Source organism: Cetorhinus maximus, chromosome 4, assembly GCF_964194155.1.
Source record: "Cetorhinus maximus chromosome 4, sCetMax3.hap1.1, whole genome shotgun sequence".
Lineage (NCBI taxonomy): Eukaryota > Metazoa > Chordata > Chondrichthyes > Lamniformes > Cetorhinidae > Cetorhinus > Cetorhinus maximus.
The window spans coordinates 128,179,181-128,205,259 of record NC_135882.1 but is presented as its reverse complement, the minus strand read 5'-3'; the positions used below and the strand labels follow the sequence as shown (position 1 = coordinate 128,205,259).

The 26,079-nt window shown below is 41.3% G+C and overlaps 1 protein-coding gene across 2 annotated transcripts in view; it reads left to right on the top strand.

Annotated features, from left to right (window-relative positions):
* The window catches only part of ccne2 (cyclin E2), a 28,988-nt gene that overhangs the window by 680 nt on the left and 2,229 nt on the right, over positions 1-26,079 (top strand). Inside the window, exons 2-11 of one of the 2 annotated variants that reach the window (XM_078540805.1) lie at positions 154-188; positions 278-356; positions 442-504; positions 1,976-2,130; positions 3,341-3,476; positions 5,371-5,517; positions 7,353-7,448; positions 21,005-21,139; positions 22,111-22,222; positions 25,253-25,410. In XM_078540805.1, coding sequence (XP_078396931.1) covers positions 175-188; positions 278-356; positions 442-504; positions 1,976-2,130; positions 3,341-3,476; positions 5,371-5,517; positions 7,353-7,448; positions 21,005-21,139; positions 22,111-22,222; positions 25,253-25,410 — 1,095 coding nt within the window. In that variant the 5' untranslated portion in view covers positions 154-174. Of the gene's footprint in view, positions 1-153; positions 189-277; positions 357-441; positions 505-1,370; positions 1,539-1,975; positions 2,131-3,340; positions 3,477-5,370; positions 5,518-7,352; positions 7,449-21,004; positions 21,140-22,110; positions 22,223-25,252; positions 25,411-26,079 lie in introns of those variants that run through there. The other variant, XM_078540806.1, reaches the window with a different exon arrangement.

Sequence of the window (26,079 nt, the reverse complement as noted above, 5' to 3'; positions counted from 1 at the left end):
AAACTTAAATTTTATTAATATCTTGTGGATTAAAAAAAAATGACACTAGGACTGGATAGCCTGGCAGGAAGCCAATGTCATGTGGCTTGTTCAATGTGCCTCGTTAACAGTATCAATACAGTGTATGTAATATTTCACATTTTGTATTTTAAGGGATTTACGTAATTGAAGAAGATGTCGAGACGCAGGTGAGGACTGTTCCTTTTATTGCAATCGTGTATTTGGGAAAAATGAAGAGAGTTGATTCTTAAAAGCAATTTCGTATGTTTTAAAACAGTGATCGTTTGCAAGCCAAGCAAGCAAAATCAGAGGAACAAAAGGATGACACTATCCAGTCAAAGAAAAGGAAACCTGAAGTGAGCAGCGTAACGTTATTACCAATATTTTCAAGCAAATCTATCCTGGTAACTGGTTAATGCAACGACAATTTATATTTTTCAGGAATGTAGTGATCATAACCACGAAACAGAAGTGAGCAAGAGAAGGCGACAGTTCCAGATACAGGTAGATGATCCATAGCAGTATCTTGCTGCAGATCACGATATTAAGAATCATGCAGATAGAAAATGTTACTGTGTATATACCTACAGATAACTTCTGCGTGGCGGATAGGAAAAGTGAGGCCGTCCAATGTGGAACAGATACACGTGTATGTGTGTGTGTAATTTGGTATTATTTAATTGTCACCTTGTATATATTTCATCTGATTGTGCTTAGCTTTTTAAATTGTACAGCAGGTGATGCAAAGTGACTTGAAAATAAGCCTTGCATACTGAAGATGAGCAGGCGGTATTTCGTGAATGAATGAATGAAGTGTCCTTAACTGCAGCACGGAGTTTGCGCGCTGTCAGACAGCCGGTTCCGGCTTGTGGGAGGTGCTTGTTCGTGGCGCGCCCGCCTTGTGTGAACTCTGGCTTTTTGTTTCACTTATGTTCATTATGGTTTAAAATGAAAATCAAGAAGCCAGACAGTCTATAGAAATATGTATTTTTTTTTTAAAAAGTGCCCATAACTACACACTGCATCCCTCTTGTGCTGACTTTCGAACAGTCGTGTTGAATGAGACTGAGCTTTGGGTGCTGTATTGCTAAGGGTTTTTACACATTGCACTGTCCGGGAAATGTAAAAATGATTCTATTATGAAAATGCTCATCCAGTCCCCGGGTTATAATTTAAGACGTGGTATGAAAAGTCGGCGTTTTGTTCGGATGTGTTCCCCAAGATTTCTTGCGGCGGACTTTCCTGTCCAGTAAAAAGTCTGCCAAAATGATACATTATTCACTGCAAGGGGATTCCGTGTGAAAGTTGTATGAAACGGGTGAAATCGGGGGTTGAAATGTCTAAATTTACGTGGTAAATTAAGTCGGAAATGAATAAACGCGGGAAGTTTTCCCTCGCAAACGTGTTTAAAAAAAAAAGGCAGCGGAATCTGCTTGAACTGTTGCTGAAATTCTGGCCATGGCTAGGGGAGGGGGCACTCTTTGCGCAGGGGTTTGTTCAGTCCACATCGCTGCTGGTTCAGTCAAATCATGGACTTAGTAATGCTGCACCATTTGCTTTTAAAGTATTACTTTATTTTAAGTCTTATTTCTGATGATCAGTATGAGGAGGACCCTGAATTGCATGTAGCTTTGCTGACATTCTGCAGTAAACTTTTTCAAAAAAAGACTCGAAGGCTTTGGTTTTCTAATTCTGATTTGTAGTAAGCTAAACATTAAGCTGTTTAATTTATCTTTAATTTATCTTTAATCTGGGGTCCAATTAGTTTTATCAGTGAGGGAAATACTAATACTCCAGTATCATTTGCCTTTATAAATTAACAGTAATGTACCTTCTACTGAGGCCTGCAGAGGGAGCACTTTCTCAAATCTGTATGGAAGTAAAATTTGCTTTTATATGGGTGTTGTCATCTGGTCAGAGTTCAAATTGATCCTAATTCAGATCGTGACATTTGTTTTATTTCTCTTTTTTGCAGAGTTGCTGGGCACCCATAGTACCTGGAGGAGTTAGTCCTTGCATCCTTATCCCCACACCACATAAAGAGACTGATATCACTGAAGATTTCTCCAGGTTCACACAATATAGGTTTAAAAACCTGTTCCTAACTAAATCACCGCTACCGCCTCTCAGGTGAGTACCTTGATGCAGATTGGCTGCAGTATTTGAACATCCAGCCATTTAGTATTTATCCTAATGTTTGTTCACCAAGTGTACATGTGGGCTAAATGGGCAATGTAAGTAAACAATCTCCATTCATTACTGTGTGAAGTTTAAATCTTAATACAACTAAAGCTTTGTTTTATTTTCCAAACATCTTATTTGTTGCTATTTTGTTATGGTAACATGTAGATTTGTTGTCTTGATTTGTTGAGTGGAGGTGCAGTGTACAAGTGAAGTACTCTCTCCCAGAATGAGAAGGCTGGATTACATTTAATTCTTTCTGGTCTCTTTGCAAATGGCTTTAAAGGATGTCATTTCCAGATGTTTCTTGGCAACACTGTACTTAAATAACTGAATGGAAGAAAAGCATTCAAATGAGAAGGCTCCTCAATTAATTTGCTCTTTCTTCCTTCTCTCCTTTCTTCCAAGTTCTCTCCCCTCTCTTGAAGAGGCTGACTTATGTGAGTGAAGGAGTTTCAAAACCGAGGTCCATTAGTTTCCATTTGTAATATTACTGATACAAAAAGGTGTTGGTTTTCTGAGTTGGGACTTATCAACTAATAAGCAGTATTTAAATACAGCCCTCTCCAAACCCTAGGGTCAATAAATTCAAATAGGTCGAATCAGCAAATGAGAAATAAGTACAAATGTGGTCTGGATTGCTAGTGTTTGTGAGCAGAATAAGTGACAGAATTGAAGGAAGTTAGATGAAGTCTCAGAGTTTGGAGACAATGGGAGAACCTTGGAAAGACAGAGCTTTTTGGAGATTGTGATAATATGGAAATTCTCAGAACAACCTGGACTGCTATGACCTGCAGCTGATGTATCTTAAGAGATTTGACTAGGGCAGGAGGAATCTTAAATCTTAAACAGGATGGTTAAAGGTGGAAAAATTTTAAAAACTAGGAGCTTTTAGGTACTGCTGAGAATTTTTACTGACAAAGGAGTGGGAGGGGCTTTCTTGGAGATATAAGGCAAGGTGGTAATAATGGTGGGGTGAGGGTGAAGAAGGGAGACAGCTTATCTTCAACGTACAAAACTTAGAGAATGGTCTGTGGAAAAATTGTCAACAGCTCCTTTGGACTTGTGAAATATCAGTTCCCAAATCAAATGCTATCCTAGGAAGTCTAATGTGTCATCTGCTGTTTTCATAACTTATTTGAATTGTTTTTACTTGTAGCTGGGGAAACTCTGAAGATGTGTGGTCTAATATGTTGAATAAAGAAGCCAAGTATACCCACGACAAAAATGTTCTTTCACTACACCCATCCTTGCAGCCAAAAATGAGAGCAATATTACTGGATTGGCTGATAGAGGTTAGTCATCATTACAATCATTTTACGTACAGAAGTTTTTGATTGTCACATGCTCTTCTACCAGAATTATTCAGCATTCTTTGCTGTTGAAAACATAAGTAATTCTGATAAGATGTGTATTATTGTATTTGTTTTATCAAAGCTCAGATTTAACAAAGCTTGGATTTAAGGGCTCAAGCTTCTAGCTTCAGGAGTTTGAATGATGTGTGTGATGCTTTGAATGAAGCCACACTCAAATGCTTTTCTGTGCACTACATTTAAAGGAAAAGACTTGCATTTGTATCGCGCTTTTCATGACGATCAGACATCCCAAAATGCTTCACAGCCAATTAAGCACTTTTAAAAAATGTTATCATTGTTATCATGTAGGAAAAGCGGCAGCCAATTCAAGCACAGCAGCTCCCAGAAACTGCAGTGTGATAATGATCAGATAATACCAGATTTTTTGTGATGCTATTTGAGGGATAGATATTGGCCAGGGGATACCAGGGGATAACTCCCCAGCTCTTCAAATTAGGGCCATGGGATATTTTGCAGATGCCTGAGAAGGCAGAAGGGGCCCCAGTTTAATGCCTCATCCAAAATGGCACCTCCAACAGTACAGCACTCCATTCATACTGCACTGTACTGTCAGCCTTGATTTTTGTGATCAAGGACTTGGACTTGAACCCAGAACCTGTGCGTCAGAGGTGAAAGTGCTACCAAAATGAGCCACATTTGCTATGAAGCAAACCCCGCCTGCACTCAGCAAGTCCTGGACAACATCCAGGCTTGCTTGAGTTGATGAGTGGTATTCACACCACAAAAGTGCAAGGCAACAACCATCCTTAGTAAGAGAGACTAGCCATCCCCACTTGCCATTCAATGGCGTTACCATTGCCAAACCTCCTAGCATCAACATCTTAGGGGCAGTGATTGACCAGAAACTCAGAGGAGCAGCCACATAAATGCCTTGGCTACCAGAGCAGGTCAGAAATTTTGTGGAGAGTGGCTCACCTCCTGACTTCCAGAACTTCTCCGCAAAGCACAAGTCAGGAATGTGATAGAATACTAAAACAAAAGGAAAATTCTGTGGATGTTGGAAACCTGAAATAAAAAAGGAAACTGTTGCAAACATTTAGTAGGTCAGACATCATCTGTGGAGGGAGAGAAACTGAGTTGGTGTTTCAGGATGCAATTCTCTTCACTTGTCTGGAAGGGAGCAGCTGCAACAACACTCAAAGGCTCAAGACCATTCAGGCTTGAGCGGCCTGCTAGTTTAGTAGTCCACTCACCACCTTAGAAGCAGTCACATTCTCCACCACATGTTCCATAGCTGCAGTGTGTACTATTTACATGTTGCACTATAGCAATACACCAAGGTTTCTTCCACATAGTCTCCTAAAACTGCAACCTCTAATACCTAGAAGGATAATGGTAGCAGGATAAAGTACCCCTCTACAGGTATCATCCAGCATAAACTACCCCTTTAGTCCATCCACAACCTTAAAACATTCACTCTCTCCTTGATTGGTGCACCCTAGCTGCCATATGTAACATCATATAAGATGTACTGCATTTCTTCAGCAGCACCTCCTAAGCCCTCAACCTCTACCACCTGGAAGGACAAGAGTAACGGTTGTTGAGAACACCACCACCTCTAACTCTCACACCGTCCTTACCTGGATGTTTAATGTCATTCCTTTTATTGTTACTAGGTCAGAAAGCTGGAACTCCCTAACATCACCACACTGACTGCAGCAGTTGAAGGAGGTGGCTCACCACTGCCTTCTCAAGGACAATTTAGGGATGAGCAATAAATCTCAGTCTCGCTAGCAAGGTTTACATTCTGTGAATTTTAAAAAAAAGAACATTTTTCATATATTGACTTTTATTTTTTTTGACTATCTTTTAGGTTTGTGAGGTGTACATGCTCCATAGAGAAACCTTTTACCTGGCTCAGGATTTTTTTGATCGGTTCATGTTTACTCAAGAAAATATTCATAAAAGCAAGCTGCAACTCATAGGCATCTCTTCACTCTTCATTGCTGCAAAGCTGGAGGTAAGCACACATCCACAGGCTGGTGTGGAGAATACATGTTTTAGTGAACAGTTTTAACCTGCCACCCTCAATTTTGAAAGTATGTTGTTAGACAAGTTCTTAATGAACTTCACTCTTGCTGCTTTAGCTTTAGTGTAAAATACAAATAGCTAAATTCTTAGAATGAGGTCAATTTAGTGGCTAAAAATATTTCAAATAGCATTGATTTTTCTAATTTTGCATAACCAGCACTTTTTAATAAAACCGATCACTCGCTTAATAGTCAAGTAGGTGAAAGCATCACCTCAGGATGCATTAAGCCTTGCAGAAGGTCCTGTTGAGAGTCTCTGTCTTACTGGATTAATCAATGGCATTGTAGCATCTGAGTGACTATAATAGGCTCCTTGCCTCTGCTAGTAGGTACAGGGGCTAATATATGCCAGTTTCCTGGACACTTATCCAGTAAACTCTGCAAGGAGATGTGAGTCTGTTAAGGATGGTCAGAGCAGAATAACTGACTGAAATGCCCACCACTTACGGTTGGAATATTCTGCCAAGATGTGGGGTGGTATTTAATGGAGGCAACAGGGGTCTTGCCCACCTTGGTCGACAACAAGGGCAGTGGTTGGCTTTCAGTGGGCCCCCTGCCCCCCACTTCCTGATGCTGGGTGCCTCAATCAGGCACTGAGTGCCTCTGAAAGGGCCCCCCCAAGCCCGCTAGCAGCTCCCGACAGGAACATGAGACATGTTCATATTATGGGTATTATATAGTGTTATATTTAGATTGGGGTGGTGGGGGGAATACATGGTTACCAATTCATCACTCCCAACACCTCATCCCCATCCCACGCAATCGCAGAAGGTGCAACACCTGCCCCTTTACCTCCTCCCTCCTCACTGTCCAAGGGCCCAATACTCCTTTCAGGTGAAGCAGCGCTTCACTTTCACCTCCTTCAAGTTTGTTGACTGCATTCGGTGCTCCCAATGCGGTCTCCTCTACATTGGAGAGACCAAACGCAGACTGTATGACCGCTTTGTGGAACACCTTCGGCCTGTCGATAAGCATGACCCAGACCTTCCTGTCGCTTGCCATTTCAACACACCACCCTGCTGTCATGCCCACATGTCTGTCCTTGGCCTGCTGCAATGTTCCAGTGAAGCTCAACGCAAACTGGAAGAACAGCACCTCATCTTCCGATTAGGTACCTGACAGCCTCCTGGACTTAACATTGAGTTCAGCAACTTCAGACCATGGAAAAAAAATTCTGTCCTCTATCTACACCCCCTTTTTTTCAAAATTCATTTTTTTTATCCACTTATTTTTATTCATTTTTATTTTCATTAATTTATTCATTGGTTTATCCCCTTTTTTCCTCACCACCGGCCCCTCCTCCCCACCCCACCCCAACAAGGTCACTTGTTACTTGTTCATGTTCTTTTCAGAGTGCTTCCCCTTGTCCTGCTATTATCGCATTTTGCTTTCTTACCTTAATGCCACTGTTAGCATCTTTTTTAGCTCTTACCACTACCATTAACACTTCCTTTGTCCTATTGTTCATGACATTATTGTCAATTTCTCCTTTGCCCCCACCTATTGCTGGCCTTCTATCCAGCTTCACCTGCTCCATCCCTCTTAAACAGTATAAATTTAATCACATTTCTACTTCACTTTAGCTCTGGAGTCAAAAGGACTCGAAACGTTAACTCTGTCTCTCTCTCCACAGATGCTGTCAGATCTGCTGAGTTTTTACAGCATTTTTTCTTTTTGTTTCAGCTTTCCAGCATCTGCAGTATTTGACTTTTATGGAAAAAGTTGAACTTGTTTGACACAGTTGGCTTTGTTTATTTTGTTTCAGGAAATCTACCCTCCAAAATTGAATGAGTTTGCATATGTCACAGATGGTGCATGTACAGAAGCTGAAATACTTGATATGGAATTGATTATTCTAAAGGTAAGCAGTCTGATATTGATTTTTCATAAGGGTTGACAATACAAAATAGAGCCCAGTTCGTTAAGGGCAGTGGCGTCACATTTTATATCTGGCATTTATTGATGTTGATCAATATGACTTTTTTCACTCTCTGGACATGGCACTGGAAAAAAGGCTTGCATTTATCTAGCACCTTTCATACACTTTGGCTATAAAGACCTCAGGATGCCCCAATGAGGTACTTGTGAAATGTAACAAAATTTATGTACAGCATGCTTCCAAAAACACCTGAGTGACAGTGAGCAGACTGTTGTTTTTTTTTAAAGTGATGATGATTTGTGGGATAAAAATAGGTCAAGATGTCAGGAATATCCTCTCCAGCTCTTCAAAAAAGAGCCATGGGTCTTTCTGCTTCCATCTGAGGGGATACATATGGCCTTTGTTCAAGATCTTACCTAAAAGACAGCACATCAGATAATGCAGCACACTCTCAGTATTGCACTGGTGTGCCAGTTGAGTTTTTTGTGCTCTAGTCTCTAGAATGGGATTTGAACCCAAAATTTTCTGACTCTAAGGCAAGAGTGCTACCCACTGAACCAGGCTGACACTGAGCCATTGCTGGCACAGCTGACATTAATAGCCTATCCCTAGTTGGCCTGTGAAACTGGTGGTGCCTGTCACTTCATTTCAGAGGGAAGTTAATATATGTGCGGCTCTAGTTACACATTACTCAGACTGGGTAAGGACATTGGGTTTCTTTCTCTAAAGGACATTATTGAACCAGTTAGATTTTTATGACAATCCGACAGCTTTGTGGCCACTTTTTAATTGTACAAACTTTTTATTTCCAGATTTCTTTTAACTGGATTACATATAAACTAGGAGCAGGAGTAGGCTATTTGGCCCTTTGAGCATGCTCTGCCATTTGATATGAATGGCTGATCTGATTGTGGCCTCAACTCTACTTTCCTGTCTACCCCCATAACCTTTGACTCCCTTGTCAATCAAGAATTTATCTAACTCAGCCTTATGAATATTCATTGACCCTGCCTCCACTGCTCCCTGCAGAAGAAAATTTCAGACTAATGACCCTCTTAGAGAAATAAAATTCCGCTCATCTCCGGAATAAAAGGAGACCCCTTTTTAAACTGTGTCCCTAGTTCCAGTCTCTTCCATAAGGGGAAACATCCTCTTAGCATCTACCCTGTCAAGTCCCCTCAGGATCTTAAACGAAAACAAAAATAGCTGGAAAAACTCAGCAGATCTGACAGCATCTGTGGAGACGAATACAGTTAACTTTTCAAGTCCATATAACACTTCATCAGAACTCAGGATCTTATAGGTTTCAATAAGATCACCTCTCATTCTTCTAAACTCCAATGGATACAGGCCCAACCTGTCCAACCTTTGCTCATAAAATAAACCTTTTGTCCCAGGAATCAGTCAAGTGAACTGTCTGTTAACTGCTTCTAATGCAATTATATCCTTTCTTAAGTTAAGAAACCAAAACTTGTACACAGTACTCCAGATGAAATATCTTAAATGTCTGCCACTGCATCTCTACTGTCCTACCTTTAACCTAATTCCTCAGTTCATTTTAGCCAGCTCAGTCTTCATAACCTTGTAATTGCCTTTATTTAAGTTTAAACACTGGTCTTAGACCCACTTTTCTCTTCCTCAAACTGAATGTGAAATTCAATCATGTTATGATTACTGCTACCTAGAGGTTCCCTTACTATGAGGTCATTAATTAATTGTCTCTCATTGCACATTAGCAGGTTTAGAATAGCCTGCTCTCTGGCTCTAGAACGTGCTACTGTAAAAATTGGCCCGAATACACTCCATGAACTCATCTTCCAGGCTACCTTTGCCAATTTGATTCATCCAGTCGATATGTAAATTAAAAACCTGTGACTATTCCAGTACCTTTCTTACAAGCTCCCATGTATATACTCTGTCCTACAGTATAATTGCTGTTTGGGGGGGTCTATAAACTACTGCACCACCAGTGACTTCCTTCCTTTACTATTTCTTATGTCCTTACCCAGTCTGGCATATATGTACCTCTAATTGCACATCAGCGTGGTTGCCTCATAAACTTGCCTGTGGGATAACTCTCTTTAATGGCAACACGGTTTGATTTGCACATCCAATGTACATGGAATGCGAGAGCAGTTCTTATTATAGGTTTAGATTTATAATTTGCAGTGAGGACTGACTTCATTTATGAATGGCCAACAAATTTGTCAATGTAGAATTAAATTATTTGAGTTACTTGCTGCATGTAGAATCCATTGGTGACGCAAATTCCTGGAAACCTTCAGCCTCCATCTTAATGCCTCCAGTGTCAAAACTGGAATCTGAATTGTTTTTTCTTTAACTCCGCAATGGAAATATTGGATCCAGGACTGAATTTAAAGGTTTTCAATTTAATAAATTAATCTGTAAATGTGCTATATATTCTTTTTCTGTAGGAGAGACAGGACAATCAGTCTAACAGTGTTGTTGCATGGTTAACCACTGTGTGCAAGGGCATCCATCGTATAATGACTTTTGATCTTTGGGAAAGTAGTTGAATTCTGCTCAATACCTTACAGTGCCAAGGATGGAAGAGGGAATGTACTTTTTGGGGAATCACATGTGAAGTTGTGCCCAACCACTTCACAGGAGTATCCTGGAATTTAAGCATGCTATGCATTATCTTAGATTTTTAAAATATTACATGTCGAGTATCCGTTGTCCGAAATCCTTCAGGCTGATTGCATTTCAGATAATTTCAATTTTCAGATATCGCATGTAGTACTAGGTTTACTTATATTACAATAGCCTAAGCCTAGGTTATAGTCTGAAGTAAACAAAATAGCTAGAAAGTAAGATGTGTCACTGAATAATAAATACACGGTACCAGTGATAGTTCCCACCCATGACACCATCTGTGATCCTGCTTGTAGGAGAGGGTTCAGTGTGTTGATGTGCAGACAAGCAACTAGACTTCCCGTGCTAAAGGTCGGCTGTGGTCGACGAGGTTTGTGTTGGCTCATGTTGTGTCGGCTCGGGTCAGGGGCTCACTGTGCTAGAAGCCGATGAGGTTCAAAGAAAAGTGCAGTTTTTGGTTTTCGGATTTACGGTAAAGGATACTTGACCTGTACCATTGATATCATTTCAATAGTTCTAAAAACTACACTTATATTTGTTGCGTTATTTATTTAATTTTTCCAAACCCTGTCTAAGATGAGAGCGTGACTGCGAGTGAGGCAGGTATGGGGATCCAGAAGGTGGAAGTGGAGGAGCCTCAGTCTTTGCAATTGTCTAATAGGTTTGTGGTTCTTGCAGCCTGTATGGATGAAAGTGGTGACTGCAAGGTGGATGAGTGAGATGACCATGATGGGGGAGTTAATAGAAATGTAGTGGTAGTAGGGGACAGTATAGTCAGGGAGATAGACACAGTTCTCTGCAGCTGAGGGTGCAAGTCCAGATGGCTGTGTTGCCTGCCTGGTGCCAGGGTTTGGGACATCTGCTCTGGGCTGGAGAGGAACTTGCATTGGGAGGGGGAGGATCCAGTGGTTGTGGTCCATGTAGGTACCAGCGACATAGGTAGAACCAGGAAAGAGGTTCTGCTGAGGGAGTATAAGGAGCTATGGGCTAAATTTAAAAGCAGAACCTCAAAGGCGGTAATTTCTGGATTAGTAGGGTAAATCAGATTAGAGAGTTAAATGCGTGGCTCAAAGATTGATGTGGGGGAAATGGGTTTGATTCATAGGGCACTGGCACCATTTCTGGGGAAAGTGGGAGCTGTACCATTGGGATGGTCTTCACCTGAACTGTGTTGGGACGAGGATTTCTGGCAAGTCATAATAGGATGGTACAGAGGGCTTTAAATAGTGAGAGCAAGGATTCAAGTTTGGGAAGATGTGATGAATTAAATAGAGAAGACAAGGCTAATGAGCAAAGTAGTAATAAGGGAAATGATGTTCAGAGTGTGGCAGGAAGACCGAGTGTACAAACCTAAGAGTGCATCAGCAGATAAGGCTAGAGGTTACAAAAAAGTTAAAAGACAGAACTAAAGGCTCTGTATCTGAATACATGTAGCATTTGTAGCAAAACAGATGAATTGACAGCACAAATAGAAATAAATATTTATGATCTTTTAGCCATTGCAGAGACATGGCTGCAGGATGACAAAGACTGGTACATGAATATTCAAGGGTGCTTAATACTTAAGAAGAACAGGAAGCTAGGAAAAGGTGGAGGGGTAGCTCTGTTAATTAAGGATGACACTTGTACAAGAGAGAGAGATGACCTTAGTTCTGGAGATCAAGATGGAGGATCAGCTTGGCTAGAGATGAGAAATAGTAAAGGTAAGAAGTCACTTTTGGGAGTGGTTTATAGGCCCCCTAACAGTAATCGCACTGTAGGATAGGGTATACAGGGAGAAATAATGGGGGCCTGTGAGAAAGATATGGCGATAATCATGGGTGATTTTAATCTACATGTTGATTGGATAAATCAGATTGGCACAGGTAGCCTGGCTGATGAGTTCATAGTGTTTTTGGGGCAGTTTCTTACAGCAGCACATGTTAGCACCAACCAGAAAGCAGGCTATACTAGATCTGGTAATGTTTAATGAGATGGGATTATTTAATGACCTCAGTGAAGGTTCCCCTAGGCACCTAGCGATCATAATATGATTGAATTTCACATTCAGTTTGAGGGAGAGAGGTGTGGATCTAAGACTAGTGTTTTAAATTTAAATGAGGGCATAAAGATAGCTGGCTAAAGTGAACTGGAAAATGAGGTTAAGGGATAGGTCAGAAAAGATGCGTTTAAGGAGATTTTTCAGGAGATATTTCAGAATACTCAGAAAAGATACATTCCAGTGCTAAGGAATGCCTAAGGGAAGCACACACACCAACTATGGCTAATCAAGTTAAAGACATTATCAAATTGAAAGAAAAAGCATATAATTCTGCAAAGGTAAGTGGCAGGTCGGAAGATTGGACGGAATATAAAGAACTGAAGAATAGTGAAAGGATTAATAAGGAGGGAGAAATTGGAGTATGAGAGAGAGCTAGCTGGAAATATAAAAAATGTTGTAAGAGTTTCTACAGGTTTTTGAAAAAGGAAAAAGTAAGTAAAGTGAACATTGGTCCTCTTAGAGTGGGGAATTAATCATGGAAAATAAGGAAATGGCGGGTGAATGGAACAGATATTTTGTATCTGTCTTCACTGTAGTAAATCAGGAGGTGAAAGGGAGGGAGGAACTTAAAACAATTACAATCACCAGGGAAAGGGCACTGAGAAAATTATTAGAACTAAAAGCTGACAAGTCCCCAGGTCCTGATGAACTTCATCCTAGAGTCTTAAAAGAAGTGGCTGCTGAGATAGTAGAATAACCTAGATTTTGGAAAAGTCCCATCAGATTGGAAAATAGCGAACGTAATTCCACTATTCAAGAGAGGAAGGAGACAGAAAGCAGGAAGCTATAGACCAATTAGTTTAATATCTGTCCTAGGGAAATTGCTGGAATCTATTATTAAGGAGGTTATAAAATCTCGGTGCAACTAAGTAGAATCAACTTGGTTTGGTGAAATGGAAATCATGGGCAGAATTTTCACCTCGGTGGGCGCATGCCCGACCCGCTCAAGGGTTAAATGACGCGTGTTGACATCGGGCTAGTGTCCCGACGTTAACACACAGTCGCGCGATAGTTCAGTAGGCGGGCAAGCGCGGGAATCGGCAGCGTGCCCGCTGACAATTAAAAGACCTGTTAAGGCCATTAAAGAATCAATTAAGTTAAATTTTTCGCTGCCCGTCCAACCTTACGGCTGGCAGACAGGCGAAAAGGCCAAGCAGCCTTTGCATTCTTTTGCAAACCTTATCCACGGGCAGGTTGAGGTTTCCAACCGCAAATATACAATAAATAAAATTTTTTAAATTTCACTTATAACACGTCGCTACATGTTATAATGTTTCATAACATTTTTCACATCTTTATTAATTTTTTAAAAAACTCTTCATCTTCCTGAGGCAGCTCTGTGCCTCAGGGAGATTCTCTAGTGTGTACTTGCCCCGCTTGCACCGCCGCCGCCCCCCCCACCCCCCACCCCACCGCTGCACAGGCGTGGCTGAGCGCTACCGCTTGCGCTTCATGCTGGGCAGGCCTTAGTTGACCCGCCAGCTTGAAATCATGGACCAGTCCTGATCGCAAGCAGTGGTCGGCTTCCTGACCGCCCCTGCCGAGCTCGCCTGACAAGCGCTAAATTCTGACCCATGTTTGACTAAATTATTGGAGTTCTTTTGAGGAAGTAACAAGCAACATGGATAAAAAGGGAGTGTGTTGATATTTGTACTTAGATTTCCAGAAAACATTTGACAAAGTGCTGCTGCAGAGGTTACTACACAATACAAGAGCTCGTGGTGTAGGGGGTAACTTTTAAAAAATCTTTTATGGGATGTGGGTGTCGCTGGCTAGGCCAGCATTTATTGCCCATCCGTTTTGCCCTTGAGAAGGTGGTGGTGAGCTGCCGCCTTGAACCGCTGCAGTCCATGTGGTGTAGATACACCCACAGTGCTGTTAGGGAGCATGTTCTAGGATTTTGACCCAGCGACAGTGAAGGAACGGCGGTATACTTCCAAATCAGGATGGTGTGTGGCTTGGAAGGGAACTTGCAGGTGGTGGTGTTCCCATCTATCTGCTGCCCTTGTCCTTTTAGATGGTGGTGGTTGTGGATTTGGAACAACTTGGCTAGGGGTGTGGCAAGTTTTCTGGAGCAGAAGTCTTCATATTGCCTGAATATTGTCAGGGCCCATAGCTTTTGCAGAATCCAGAGCCTTCAGCCGTTTCTTAATCATGTGGAGTGAATTGAATTGGCTGAGGACTGGCATCTGTGATGCTGGGGACCTCTGGAGGAGGCTGAGATGGATCATCCCCTCAGCATTTCTGGCTGAAGATTGTTGCAAATGCTTCAGCCTTATCTTTTGCACTGATGTGCTGGGCTCCCCCATCATTGAGGATGGAGATATTTGTTGTTTAATTGCCCATCACCATTCAAACTAGATGTGGCAGGACTACAGAGCTTAAATCTGATCCGTTAAATGTCAAGGGAAAATGGTTAGATTCTCTCCCTTGTTGGAGATGGTCATTGCCTGGCACTTGTGAGGCGTAAATGTTACTTGTCAGCCCAAGCCTGGATCCGTTGGTTGTGGGATCGCTTAGCTCTGTCCATCGCATGCTCCTTACGCTGTTTGGCATGCAAGTAGTCCTGTGTTGTAGCTGCACCATGTTGACACCTCATCCTTGTGTATCCCTGGTGCTGCTCCTAGCATGCCCTCCTGCACTCTTCATTGAACCAAGGTTGATCCCCTGGCTTGATGGTAATGGTAGAGTGGGGGATATGCCGGGCCATGAGGTTACAGACTGTGTCGAGTACAATTCTGCTACTGCTACCCATGCATTTCCAGTCTTTAGTTGCTAGATCTGTTCGAAATCTATCCCATTTAGCACGGTGGTAGTGCTACACAATTTGATGGATGGTATCCTCCATGTGAAGATGGGATTTCATTTCCATAAGGACTGTGCGGTGGTCACTCCTACCAATATTGTCATGGACAGATGCATCTGAGACAGGCTGATTGGTGAGGATGAGGTCAGATATGTTTTTCTCTCTTGTTGGTTCACTCCCCATCCGCCGCAAACCCTGTCTAGCAGCTGTGTCCTGTAGGACTTGGCCAGCTTAGTCAGTAGTGGTGCAACTGAGCCACTCTCAGTGATGGACATTGAAGTCCCCCACCAGAGTACATTCTGGCCCTTGCCAGTCTCAGTGTTTCCTCCAAGTAATGTTCAACATGGAGGAGCACTGATTCGTCAGCAGAGGAGGGTGGCATGTGGTAATCAGCAGGAAGTTTCCTTGCCCATGTTTGACCTGATGCCATGAGACTTCATGGGGTCAGGAGTCGACGTTGAGGGACTCCCAGGGCAACTCCCTCCCGACTGTATACCACTCTGCCGCCAACTCTTCTGAGTGTCCTGCTGATGGGAGAGGACGTACCCAGGGATGGTGATGGTGGTGTCTGGGACATTGTCAAACTCACGGAATCATACCTTACAGATAACGTTGGGCTGTTGCTTGACTAGTCCGTGAGATAGCGCCCCCAATTTTGGCATAAATCCCCAGATGTTGGAAGACTTTGCAGGGTTGACAGGGCTGAGTTGCTGTTGTCATTTCTGGTGCCTAGGTCAATGCTGGGTGGTCCTTCCGGTTTCATTCCTTATAGACTTTCTAGCAACTGTGATACAACTGATTGCCTTGCTAGGCCATTTCAGAGGGCAGTTAAGAGTCAACCACATTGCTGTGGGTCTGGAGCCACATGTAGGCCGACCAGGTAAGGACAGCAGATTTCCTTCCCTAGAGGACATCCGTGAACCAAATGGCAATCGATAGTGATTTCATGGTCATCATTAGACTTCTGAATTCAAAAGATCTGGAATTAGATTCCACCATCTGCTGTGGTGGGATTTGAACGCTGGTCCCCAGAGCATTACCCTGGGTCTCTGGATTACTAGTCCAGTGACAATACCACTACGTCACCATGTACCCTGTATTGGCATGATGGTTAGCCAGTAGGCAGCAGACAGTAGGAATAAAGGAGTCTTGTTTTGGGTTGACAAGATGTGACAGGTGGAGTGCCACAGGGATTAGTGTTGGGGCCTCAACTATTTACAATTTATATCAATGACTTGGATGAAGGGACTGCATGTATGATTGCTAAATTTGCTGTTGACACAAAGGAAGGTAGTTGTAAGTTACAAAGTAAGTTGTGAAGATAACATGAGTCAACAAAGGGCCATAGATAGGTTAAGTGAGTGGGAAAGAATTTGGTAGAGGGAGTATAATGTGGAAAAAAGCGAACTTGTTCACTTTGTAGGAAGAATAAAAAATGGCATTTTATTTAAATGGAGAAGATTGCAGAACTCTGAGGTACAGAGGGACCTGGGTGCCCTGGTACATGAGTCAGGTACAGCTAGTGATTAGGGAGGCAAATGTGATGTTGCTGTTCATTGTAAGGAAAATGGAATATAAATGTAGGGATGTTTTGCTACAGTTGTATAGGGTATTAGTGAGACCACATCTGGAGTACTGTGTACAGTTTTTGTCTCCTTATTTAAAAGCCACTCGAATCATTATTTTTAAAAAGGATATAAATGCATTAGAAGCAGTCAGAGAAGGTTCACTTGACTGATACCTGAGAAGGGTGGGGGGGGTTTATTATGAGGAAAGGTTGGACAAGCTGTGCTTGTATCCATTGGAGTTTACAAGAATGAGAGGTGATCTTATTGAAATATATATAAGATCCTGGGAGAACTTGACAGGATGAATGATGAAAGGATGTTTTCCCCTTGTGGGAGAGACTAGAACTATGGGACACAGTTTAAAAATCCGGGGTCTCCCATTTAAGATGGTGGAGGCAGGGTCAATGAATATTTTTAAGGCAGAGGTAGGTAGATTATTGACTAACGAGGGAGTCAAAGATTATCGGGATAGGTGGAGTGTGGAGTTGAGGCCATTATCATATCAGCCATAATCTTATTGAATGGCAGAGCAGGCTCGAGGGGCTGAATGGCCTACTCTTAATTCGTATGTTTGTATGAGGTGTAGATGCATCCCAGGATTTTCAAATCTGATTTTTACCCTTAAGACTCGGCTTTCATGCTGGGTGGCTTTCCCCCCTGTAAAACAACATGTATTTGTATAGCGCCTTTGATGTAGAGAAACCGGGATATAATCAAACAAAAATGGATGCTGAGCCAAAGAAAGAGGGTTGATCAAAAGCTTGGTGGGTGTGGGATTTAGGGAACATCTTAAAAGAATAGTGAGGTGGAAAGCTTGTGGGACTGAATTAGAGTGCAGGGCCTGGGTGGCACAAAGGTTAAGCTGCTAATGTTAAGGTAAGGGGAGGGAGGAGGATACTTATGAGGCAGTGTTAAAGGAATGTAGGGTTGAAGGAACAGAGTTCCGGAAGAGGTTGTAGGTGATTAGAGATGGGAGCTATGAGGCCATGGCAGGATATAAACCTGAGAATGTGAATTTTAAATTTGAAGTGTTGGGGGACTGGGAGTCAATATAGGTCAGCAAGCATAGAGGATTGGATACAGGTAGCAGAGTTTTGGATGACCTAGAGTTGATGGAGGAACATAAGAACTGCAGTAGGCAATTTAGACCCTGACGCCTGTTCTGTCATTTAATGAGTCTTGGCTCATCTGTGACCTAACTCCATACACCTTTTATCCCCTATTCCTTCATACCTTTAGCTAACAAAAATATAAATTTGTTTTAAAATTAACAATTGATTCAGCATCAGTTTTTAATTTCTGGAAAAGATTTTCAAATTTCTTCTACCCTTTGCATGTATTTTCACTCCTGAAAGGTCAGGCTCAAATTTAATTAGGCAGCTTAACTTCTCAACTAGGTGAAATTAGTTTTTCTCTATCTACCCTATCTGTCTTAAACTTCAATTAAATCACTGCTTAAACTTCTAAATTTCAGGGAATACAAACCTAGTTTGTGTGATTCCTCGTAATTTAACCTAGGAGTCTTGGTATCATTTTGGTAAACCTATACTGCACTCCCTCCAGTGTCAATATATACTTCCTAAGGTGTCATGTCCAGAACTGCTAACAATGTTCCAGGTGTAGTCTAATCAGAGCTTTGTATAGCTGAAGAATGACTTCTACCCTCTTGTACCTATTCGTGCCATATTAATGATCTGCATACCTGGACCATGGAGTACTGCAGGGTAGAGAATGGGAGGCCGATGAGACAAAAAATAAAGAAAAAAAAGACTTGCATTTATATAGTGCTTTTCATGACTATTGGATTACTGAAAGTGCGTTATGGCCAATGGAATACTTTTTGAAGTGCAGTCACTGTTGTGATGTAGGAAATGCAGCAGCTAATCTGCACTCGGCAAATCCACGCAAACAGCAAGGTTTTTTGTGATGTTGATTGAGGGATAAATACTGACCAGGACTCGGGAGAACTCCCCTGCTCTTCAAAATAGTGCCATGGGATATTTTACAAATCAGGAGTGTGATGGAATACTCTCTGCTTGCCTGGATTAGTGCAGCTCCAACACTCAATAAGCTTGAAATTATTCAGGACAAAGCAGCCCACTTGATTAGTACCGCATCCACAAATATTCACTCCTTCCACCACCGATGCACAGTGGCAGCAGTGTGTACCATCTATGAGATGCACTACAGGAACTCACCAAGGCTCCTTCGACAGTACCTTCTAAACCCACGACCGCTACCATCTAGAAGGATGAGCAGCAGATGTATGGGGACACCACTACTTGGAAGTTCCCCTCTAAGCCACTCACCATCCTGACTTGGAAGTATATCGCTGTTCCTTCACTGTCGCTGGGTCAAAATCCAGGAACTCCCTTCCTAACAGCACTGAGTACTGCAACGGTTCAAGGCGGCAGCTCACTGCCACCTTCTCAAGGGCAATTCGGGATGGGCAATAAATGCTGGCCTAGCCAGCGACACCCATATCTCATGAATGAATAAAAAAAAAAATCTGTTGCTTATGAACTGTCTGATTCAACCTCAAACAATGTCCAATGTGGAGGAGGCATCAGTCGTAAGGTTACAGAGTTTTTGTTGGAGGCAGAAGGATAGACTTTTGTCTTTCTGATGCTTTAACTGGAGGAAATTATTGCACATTCTTGAGTGGATGTGGCTGGGCAGTCTGACAACCCAGAAAGTGAGGGGGGGTCAACGGATGCAGAGAAGTAGAGCTGGGTATCGTCGGCATCCATACGGCAGCTGATCCCCATATTGCCTTAAGGGCAATGTGTGGATGAAGAGATGGAGGATGCTGAATGCACACTCTTGGGAGACTCTAGAGCGATTGATATTGGGCTGAACATTGTTCAATATGCTTATTTTCTTAATTATATTTTCACAATGTGCTATTTCTCAATATGTCTCATTTCATTATTAGAAGTAATATTTCAGTGAGGTGCTTTAACTAAAGCTACTTCCAGGTGAAACATTCATCCATACCTTAGTCATATCCAGAATTGATTATTCCATTGGTCTCCCTGCTGATTGAGTTCTACTTTTCAAAAACTGCAGCTCACCCAAAACTCTTTAAGACCTACATTTTATTTAGCACTCTGAACTATCTCTGGCTATTCCAAAATCACTGTTTCCATGGATGTTAGGCCTTGGAAAGCATGCAAGGGAGGTTTGCTAAAATTATGCCAGAGACACCAGTTGTGGGCTAGACACCAGTTGTGGGCTAGAGACTACAGAAGCTTGGATTGTTCTCCTAGTGGAGAAGGGTGAGGTGAAATTTAATAGAGGTTTTCAAAATGATGGAGGGTGTTGAGTAAATAGAGAAACTGTTTCCAGTGACAATATGGTCAGTAACCAGACGACAAAGATTTATATTAATTGACAAAAGAACCAGAGGGGAGATGAGGATTTTTTTTTTTTTACAGAGTTATTTACTTTTTTCTTTACTCTTTCATGGGATGTGTGCATTGCTGGCAAGGTCAGCATTTGTTGCCCATCCTTAATTGCCCTTGATCAGAGTGGCTTACCAAGCCATTTCAGAGGGCAGTTAAGAGTCAGCCACGTTACTGTGGGTCTGGAGTCACATGTAGGCTAGATCAGGTAAGGACAGCAAATTTCCTTCCCTAAAGCTCGAGTGAACCAGGTGGGTTTATTTTTTCACAACAATTGATAGTTTCATGATTGCCATTACTGAGACTAGCTTTCAATTCTAGATTTATTTATTGATTTTTAAATTCCACCACATACCATGGTGAGATTTGATCTCATGTCCCCAGAGCATTAGCCTGGGCCTCTGGATTATTAGTCCAGTGACAATACTACGATGCTACCGTCTCCCCTAAATGATGATTCTGATCTGGAAGGCACTGCCTGAACCGGTAGAGGAAGCAGATTTAGTAGTAGTTGGACATGTGCTTGAAATGGAAAACTTGTAGGGGCATTGAGAAGGTGCATGGGTTGGGACTGATTTGAATAACTTTCAAAGAGCTGGTACAGGCTAGATGGACTGATTTCCCTCCTTCAATGCTATATGGTCTCCTCCCACGCCCCATCCTACTCTCATGTGGTCCCAGGATTGTGGTAAACACTAAGGATAGCAACGGACTTCAGTGGAATATAAACTGGTAAAATGGGCAGATGAAATTCAATGCAGAGAAGTTTGAAGTGTTAACATTTTATTAGGAAGAATGAGGTGAGGTAATCTGGCCAAAATGATGCAATTTGTAGGTGTGAAGGAATACAGACTTGGGGAGGGGAAGGTGGGGGGGATGGTAGCTTACAACACAAGGCTTTGATGGTAGGACTGGTTAAGAAGGGTATTTAAAAAGCACATTGAGGATCCTTAAAAATAGAGGAAGCTGCATCAAACCCCTTTGAGGATCTACCATCTAATGTTGCAATTGCATAACAGTGAAAGTGCTGGGGAGAGGGTGCTGATAAAATTGCAAATAACAGCTCATACAAGGCTACTTATGTATATTTCTTCTTTTTTAAGGCCTTAAACTGGGAACTGTGTCCAGTGACTATTATTTGCTGGTTGAACCTTTATCTTCAAATAATCTGTTTAAAAGAAGTACCCAACATGTCGCTGCCTCAGTATTCTCAAGAAACATTTATACAGATTGCTCAGGTAATTACCTAATTTCCAGTATTGTGAAACAAGTGTCAGTATTGCAGTTAAAATTCAACAGCTACTCTCAATGTCTCCTCTTCACATGTAGTACTGGTTGTGTAGACAAGATTACTTAAAATGTGAAGTTACTACATAAATAATTAAAAAGTGATCGACCAAAGCCTTCAGTGAACACTTTTGGGAAATTTTGTGGCTGTTTTTATTTAATTTTGTACTCCAATTTAAATGCTTTATTTTTTGGTTTGTTTTTTTTTGTACTTCATTTGCACATTTTATTTGAGACTATCATCAGTACCTTGACAGTTTACCTATCTAAATATCTTGTTCAGTGATGTGGATAGCAATATCTATAAAGTGACTTTTAACCAAAATGATCCTAATACTTTCAGATGGAAAATAGTCTTTCCCAAAATCAATTTTTAGGCCCTGCTGATGATGCTGCATATTGGGTTACAAGGTGGGGTGACTGGTTATGATTTTGCTGCAGTCTCCATAGACACCTCCTCCTGCCCTAGATGCCAGTTTGATCTTCTAAATTAGAATCCTTTCCTTCCTCACCTGGCTCCACCTTCAAAAGACTTGTCAAATTGTACCCCTTCAAATATGCCTTTGCTCACCTCCCTCAATTTTCTTCCAATTCTTGCTCTGCCCCATTATAGCCCAAGCTTTACTGAAGCATCGTTGGACATATTGATAACTTTCTATTAACCAGTTTTCTCTCTAATTAAGGAAATTCCATCTCCACTTATTATCCCACCTTCAGTCAGAAGTTTTTGAAGAGATTTGCTGGTGCAAACACTCTGTTGCACTGATGTCCATTTTTTAACTTTGATTTTAATTTAGAACCAAAATGCCAAAACATACTACTTGCTGATTGCTGTTTTTAAAGTGCAGGTTTTGTAATTCTACACTAATGATAAAAGTACAAATCTTGTTGCTCATTATCTATTTTTGAACTTTCTGTACAGCTTTTAGATCTATGTGTCCTTGATGTTGAGAGTTTGAGTTTCTCGTATGGTGTGCTGGCTGCTGCTGCTGTTTGCTACTACACATCTATAGAAGATACTTTCAAAGCTTCAGGTATGGAGCTTCTTGCTGCTTCAGATGTATAGTTGATTGCATATGTGCAGCTTTAGGTTTCATTGTGTATATCTCCAACCCCAGCTTAGGAAGAGCACTTCCATTCATACATCTATCATTCTAGGTACTGTCTGAGTGAGTGAGGGAAAATTATAGGAAGCTTATATGCTATAGATCCATGTCTATTTCTTCAATGGAGAGCTATATCTGTTTTTGGTTGGGCCATATGTCACCTTTACTAAAGGCAGGTACTGTATAACATCAATCAGGGCCAGAGTGGTCTCTTAGACTAGTTTCAATCGCTTAAGGGGTTCAATAAATTTCTTTCCTACCCCACACACTAATTGTCCTGTGTTTTTAAGTCTTATTATATTATTCTCTTTTGAGATTGCATGGTTATCTGGTGGAATAGGGATGAGGGGTTCTGTATTGTCACGTACCACATTGTACGAGATGGACTGAATGAACCAGTGCGTCTTTTCCAGTCCATCACAGACGATGTGTTTGAACAGCTTTGATCTAGTTCCTAATTACAAACCTATTTGCATAAAAGAGATTACCTTTACCTATCACTTTTGAGCTACATTAGAACCCAGCTCCCTGAGGTGAAAGGATGGTCCCACCCAGCTTGAATAATTGCAATATAAATAGGGTCAATATTCTAAATATAAGGACCTGTTTTATATAGTATATAGTCACAATACATTGGGTGGTGTATTTGGCATGTACACTAGGCCTGGCTTTAACCTGCCTTCTAATCTTGGTCTGTTCTGGCAGGACCCCAAAATCTACAATGCCACCTGTACATTAAGCGTGTGACTATTAAAAGAGGATATTTTGTGTAAACATATTAGTAATGTAATTTTCTTCCCCACATAAATAACAATGAATGGCTTGAAGTTCAGAAATACACTTTAGATATCTTGAGAATATGAGCGTGAGCTATATTCAAGCAAGTTCTTTCTTTATGGGTGCTATTGACAAATTGCTGTTCTTTCCATTGGGGATACCCTCACAACATTGAGCACAGATCAATGGAATGGTGAAAGTGGCACCCATAGAGAGGTTTCCAGGTCTGGAATTTGGAGTTGTACAACCCAGACAAAGAGAGGCTACATTACTTTGATCAGACCTCCTGATATAAGTAATATTTACAAAGAGAATATGAGCTTCAGTTTTAGTGCTCGGGTGGATTTCCTGAATTTCTTTTTCTTCACCCAATCCTGCAATTGTCAGTGCCCATTGATACCTTGATAATGGCAGACTCTTACATTGCCAGTTGGTGCAGTTCCTATTTCGCCATAATTAGCAGTACAACAGAATCCAATTTGTCCAAGTGTTATATTTTTGTTGTTGCATTAGCAACTAGTTTCTCACTGTGTTTTGGAGCAATTTCTTTTGATAAGCCCTCTTTTTTTTTAAATTTCCCCCTTTTGCCAACAGCCTATTGCTGCCAGCTGCAATTCTGCATGCAGTAACTGCATCTTGACAGTTAGGATTTTAATTGTTTCTCTGGCACTAAGATTTGGAAGAGGAGTTTTTGAGGTAGCAGCTTCATCTATGTCCACTCCTAGCTTCCAACGACTGGTCACTCTGGCCAGGCCTGTGAATCTGAATTTGGTCAGTAGTGAGAAGCATGGAGCCCTATTTCAAGAATTTCCAGTTGAATCTTAAATCGGACTCCAGCAGATTGATGAAAGAAGTCTCTAGTCAGAATCAGAGCACTTGCAGGAGAAAATAAGTACTTTGGATTTCTGGTTCTAGTATCTCTGCCCATATGGCCATGGAGATACCACATGATCGATCCACTGTGGAATGAGCCATCTTGCAGACTGCACAGATGTCTGCAGTAAATTACACAACTTGCAGGATGCTTCAGATACAATCAAATGATGTGCAGCATTGGTGCTCAGATAGAAATATTATCTGTGCAATTTTCTGGCCTTTGCAGCTTTTTGTATAGATGTTAGAACGTGGAACAGGCTGTTCAGCACAACCAGTCTGTTTTTGCTTATCCCCTACCTGAATACTAGTCATAACTGTGCACTCAATTCATCACTTGCCCTCCAGCCAACTGTTCCTGATCCTTTATTACTACCACTAATTGCTTTTCTTTGCTCTTGCTCAATGCTTCACTGTATTTCCTCTCACATTTTGATTTTTTTTGTAAATTCCCAAGTTTGATGTAACTAGGCTGGTGCCTGCACCTAGTAACATGGGTGGTTGAGAGATCTGATAAGAACATGTTCATTTTCTGTTCTAATGATAGGATACCCTTCTAGAGGTGGTGTGCCATGCTGCCAAGTGCCATAAGAACATTTTCTGTAGCTTTTCCTATGCTGGTCTGAGAATTATATTATTTCTGAAAGGTTGCTAGTGGTTTTTCAAAATTACTACTTTGGTGGAAATCCTACACCTTCCATTAACACACTTACAACCCCTGTGCACATCAGACTAAGTGCTTTATTGAAATGCACAGAAGATGGGATATTTAGCAGGTCAACTGTTGAAATGGCATGTGGTGCAAATGCTCAGATTATGCCCCTGGAATTGGTGTACCACCCTTAATTGCATGTTGTCTGAACTGAATTCAGAAATACTTGTCAATGTAACATTTTGCCCTAAACTCTCAAAACAATCATGAAGTGATACAATGCAAAGCTTGATGCAATTGGATGGACTTCAATCTTGCTTTTAAAAATTGTATGGAACATTGATTTCAGTGAGCTTTAGGAATTGTGGTAAAAGCATTCCAGAAAGTGAGCCAATCATGTTCCATTGTTATATAGCTCCAGCAATACTTGGTGTAACAAAGTTTACTTTTTATACCAACATCTTAAAAACAATAATTAAGTTGCATTGTTTTCAACTTGACTCAACCTTTCTTTTGCTGAATCCATTAAAACTGTAATGTACTTGCTGTTGCATATTCACAAAAGGTTTGATTTAATATGATTGCTGAAGATGAATAAACTGGTTAATTTATGTATTTCTAAATGTTAAGTTTTGAATGATTTGCTATGTTTCTAGGTCTGGAATGGGAGAGCATTTCTACATGTTTTAACTGGATGGTCCCTTTTGCTAAGACACTGAGAGAAGGCGATCCATTAAAATTAAGAGATTTCAAGCAAGTGGCAGATGAAGACAGACATAACATCCAGACACATACTAAGTACTTGGATATGCTGGTGAGTTATTTTACCTCCAATTATCCACTATTAAGGTGGAGAGGATTAAAACAAAATCACCTCGGGACATTGCCCTTTTTCCTTGAAGAGCTAGTATAGTAGTAACGTTTGCTTTTCTGCCTCTTCCAGTTCCTATCTAATTTTATGTATGAAAAGCTCTATTCCAGACAGTATCCTTGATTCTTTCTAAACATTAAAAACTAGAAGTTTTGTGTGGCCATCCACAAAACAAATTCAATCCTAATAGAATTCCTGTGAAGTTTCGTCAGACAAAACTTGACACCAAATCACAGGAAGTACTAAATAGGTAGTCAAAGAGAGAGGTTATGTTTGGGTTTTGAAATGAAACCCACTAAGTGTCCTATCTGGCTTGCTGTAGTTATGTGACCTCTGCCACAAGGCAATGTCTCTAAGCTGTCATTTTATATCAGCTCACTAAGAAGCACTGCTGTCTTTGAACTGAAAACAGGTTATAGTAGCATCAAGAGGGTGGAGGTTTAGAAAGGGGATTCTAGAGCTTAGGATGAGGCTGTTGGTAGTAGGTTGAAGGAAATTGGGGGTGCACAAGAGACCAGAATTTGATAAGTACTGTGTTCTTAGAAGATAGATGGGGTGGAAAATTAGAGATGAAGGATGGGGCATGGAAGGTTTGGAGCACTGGGATGAATT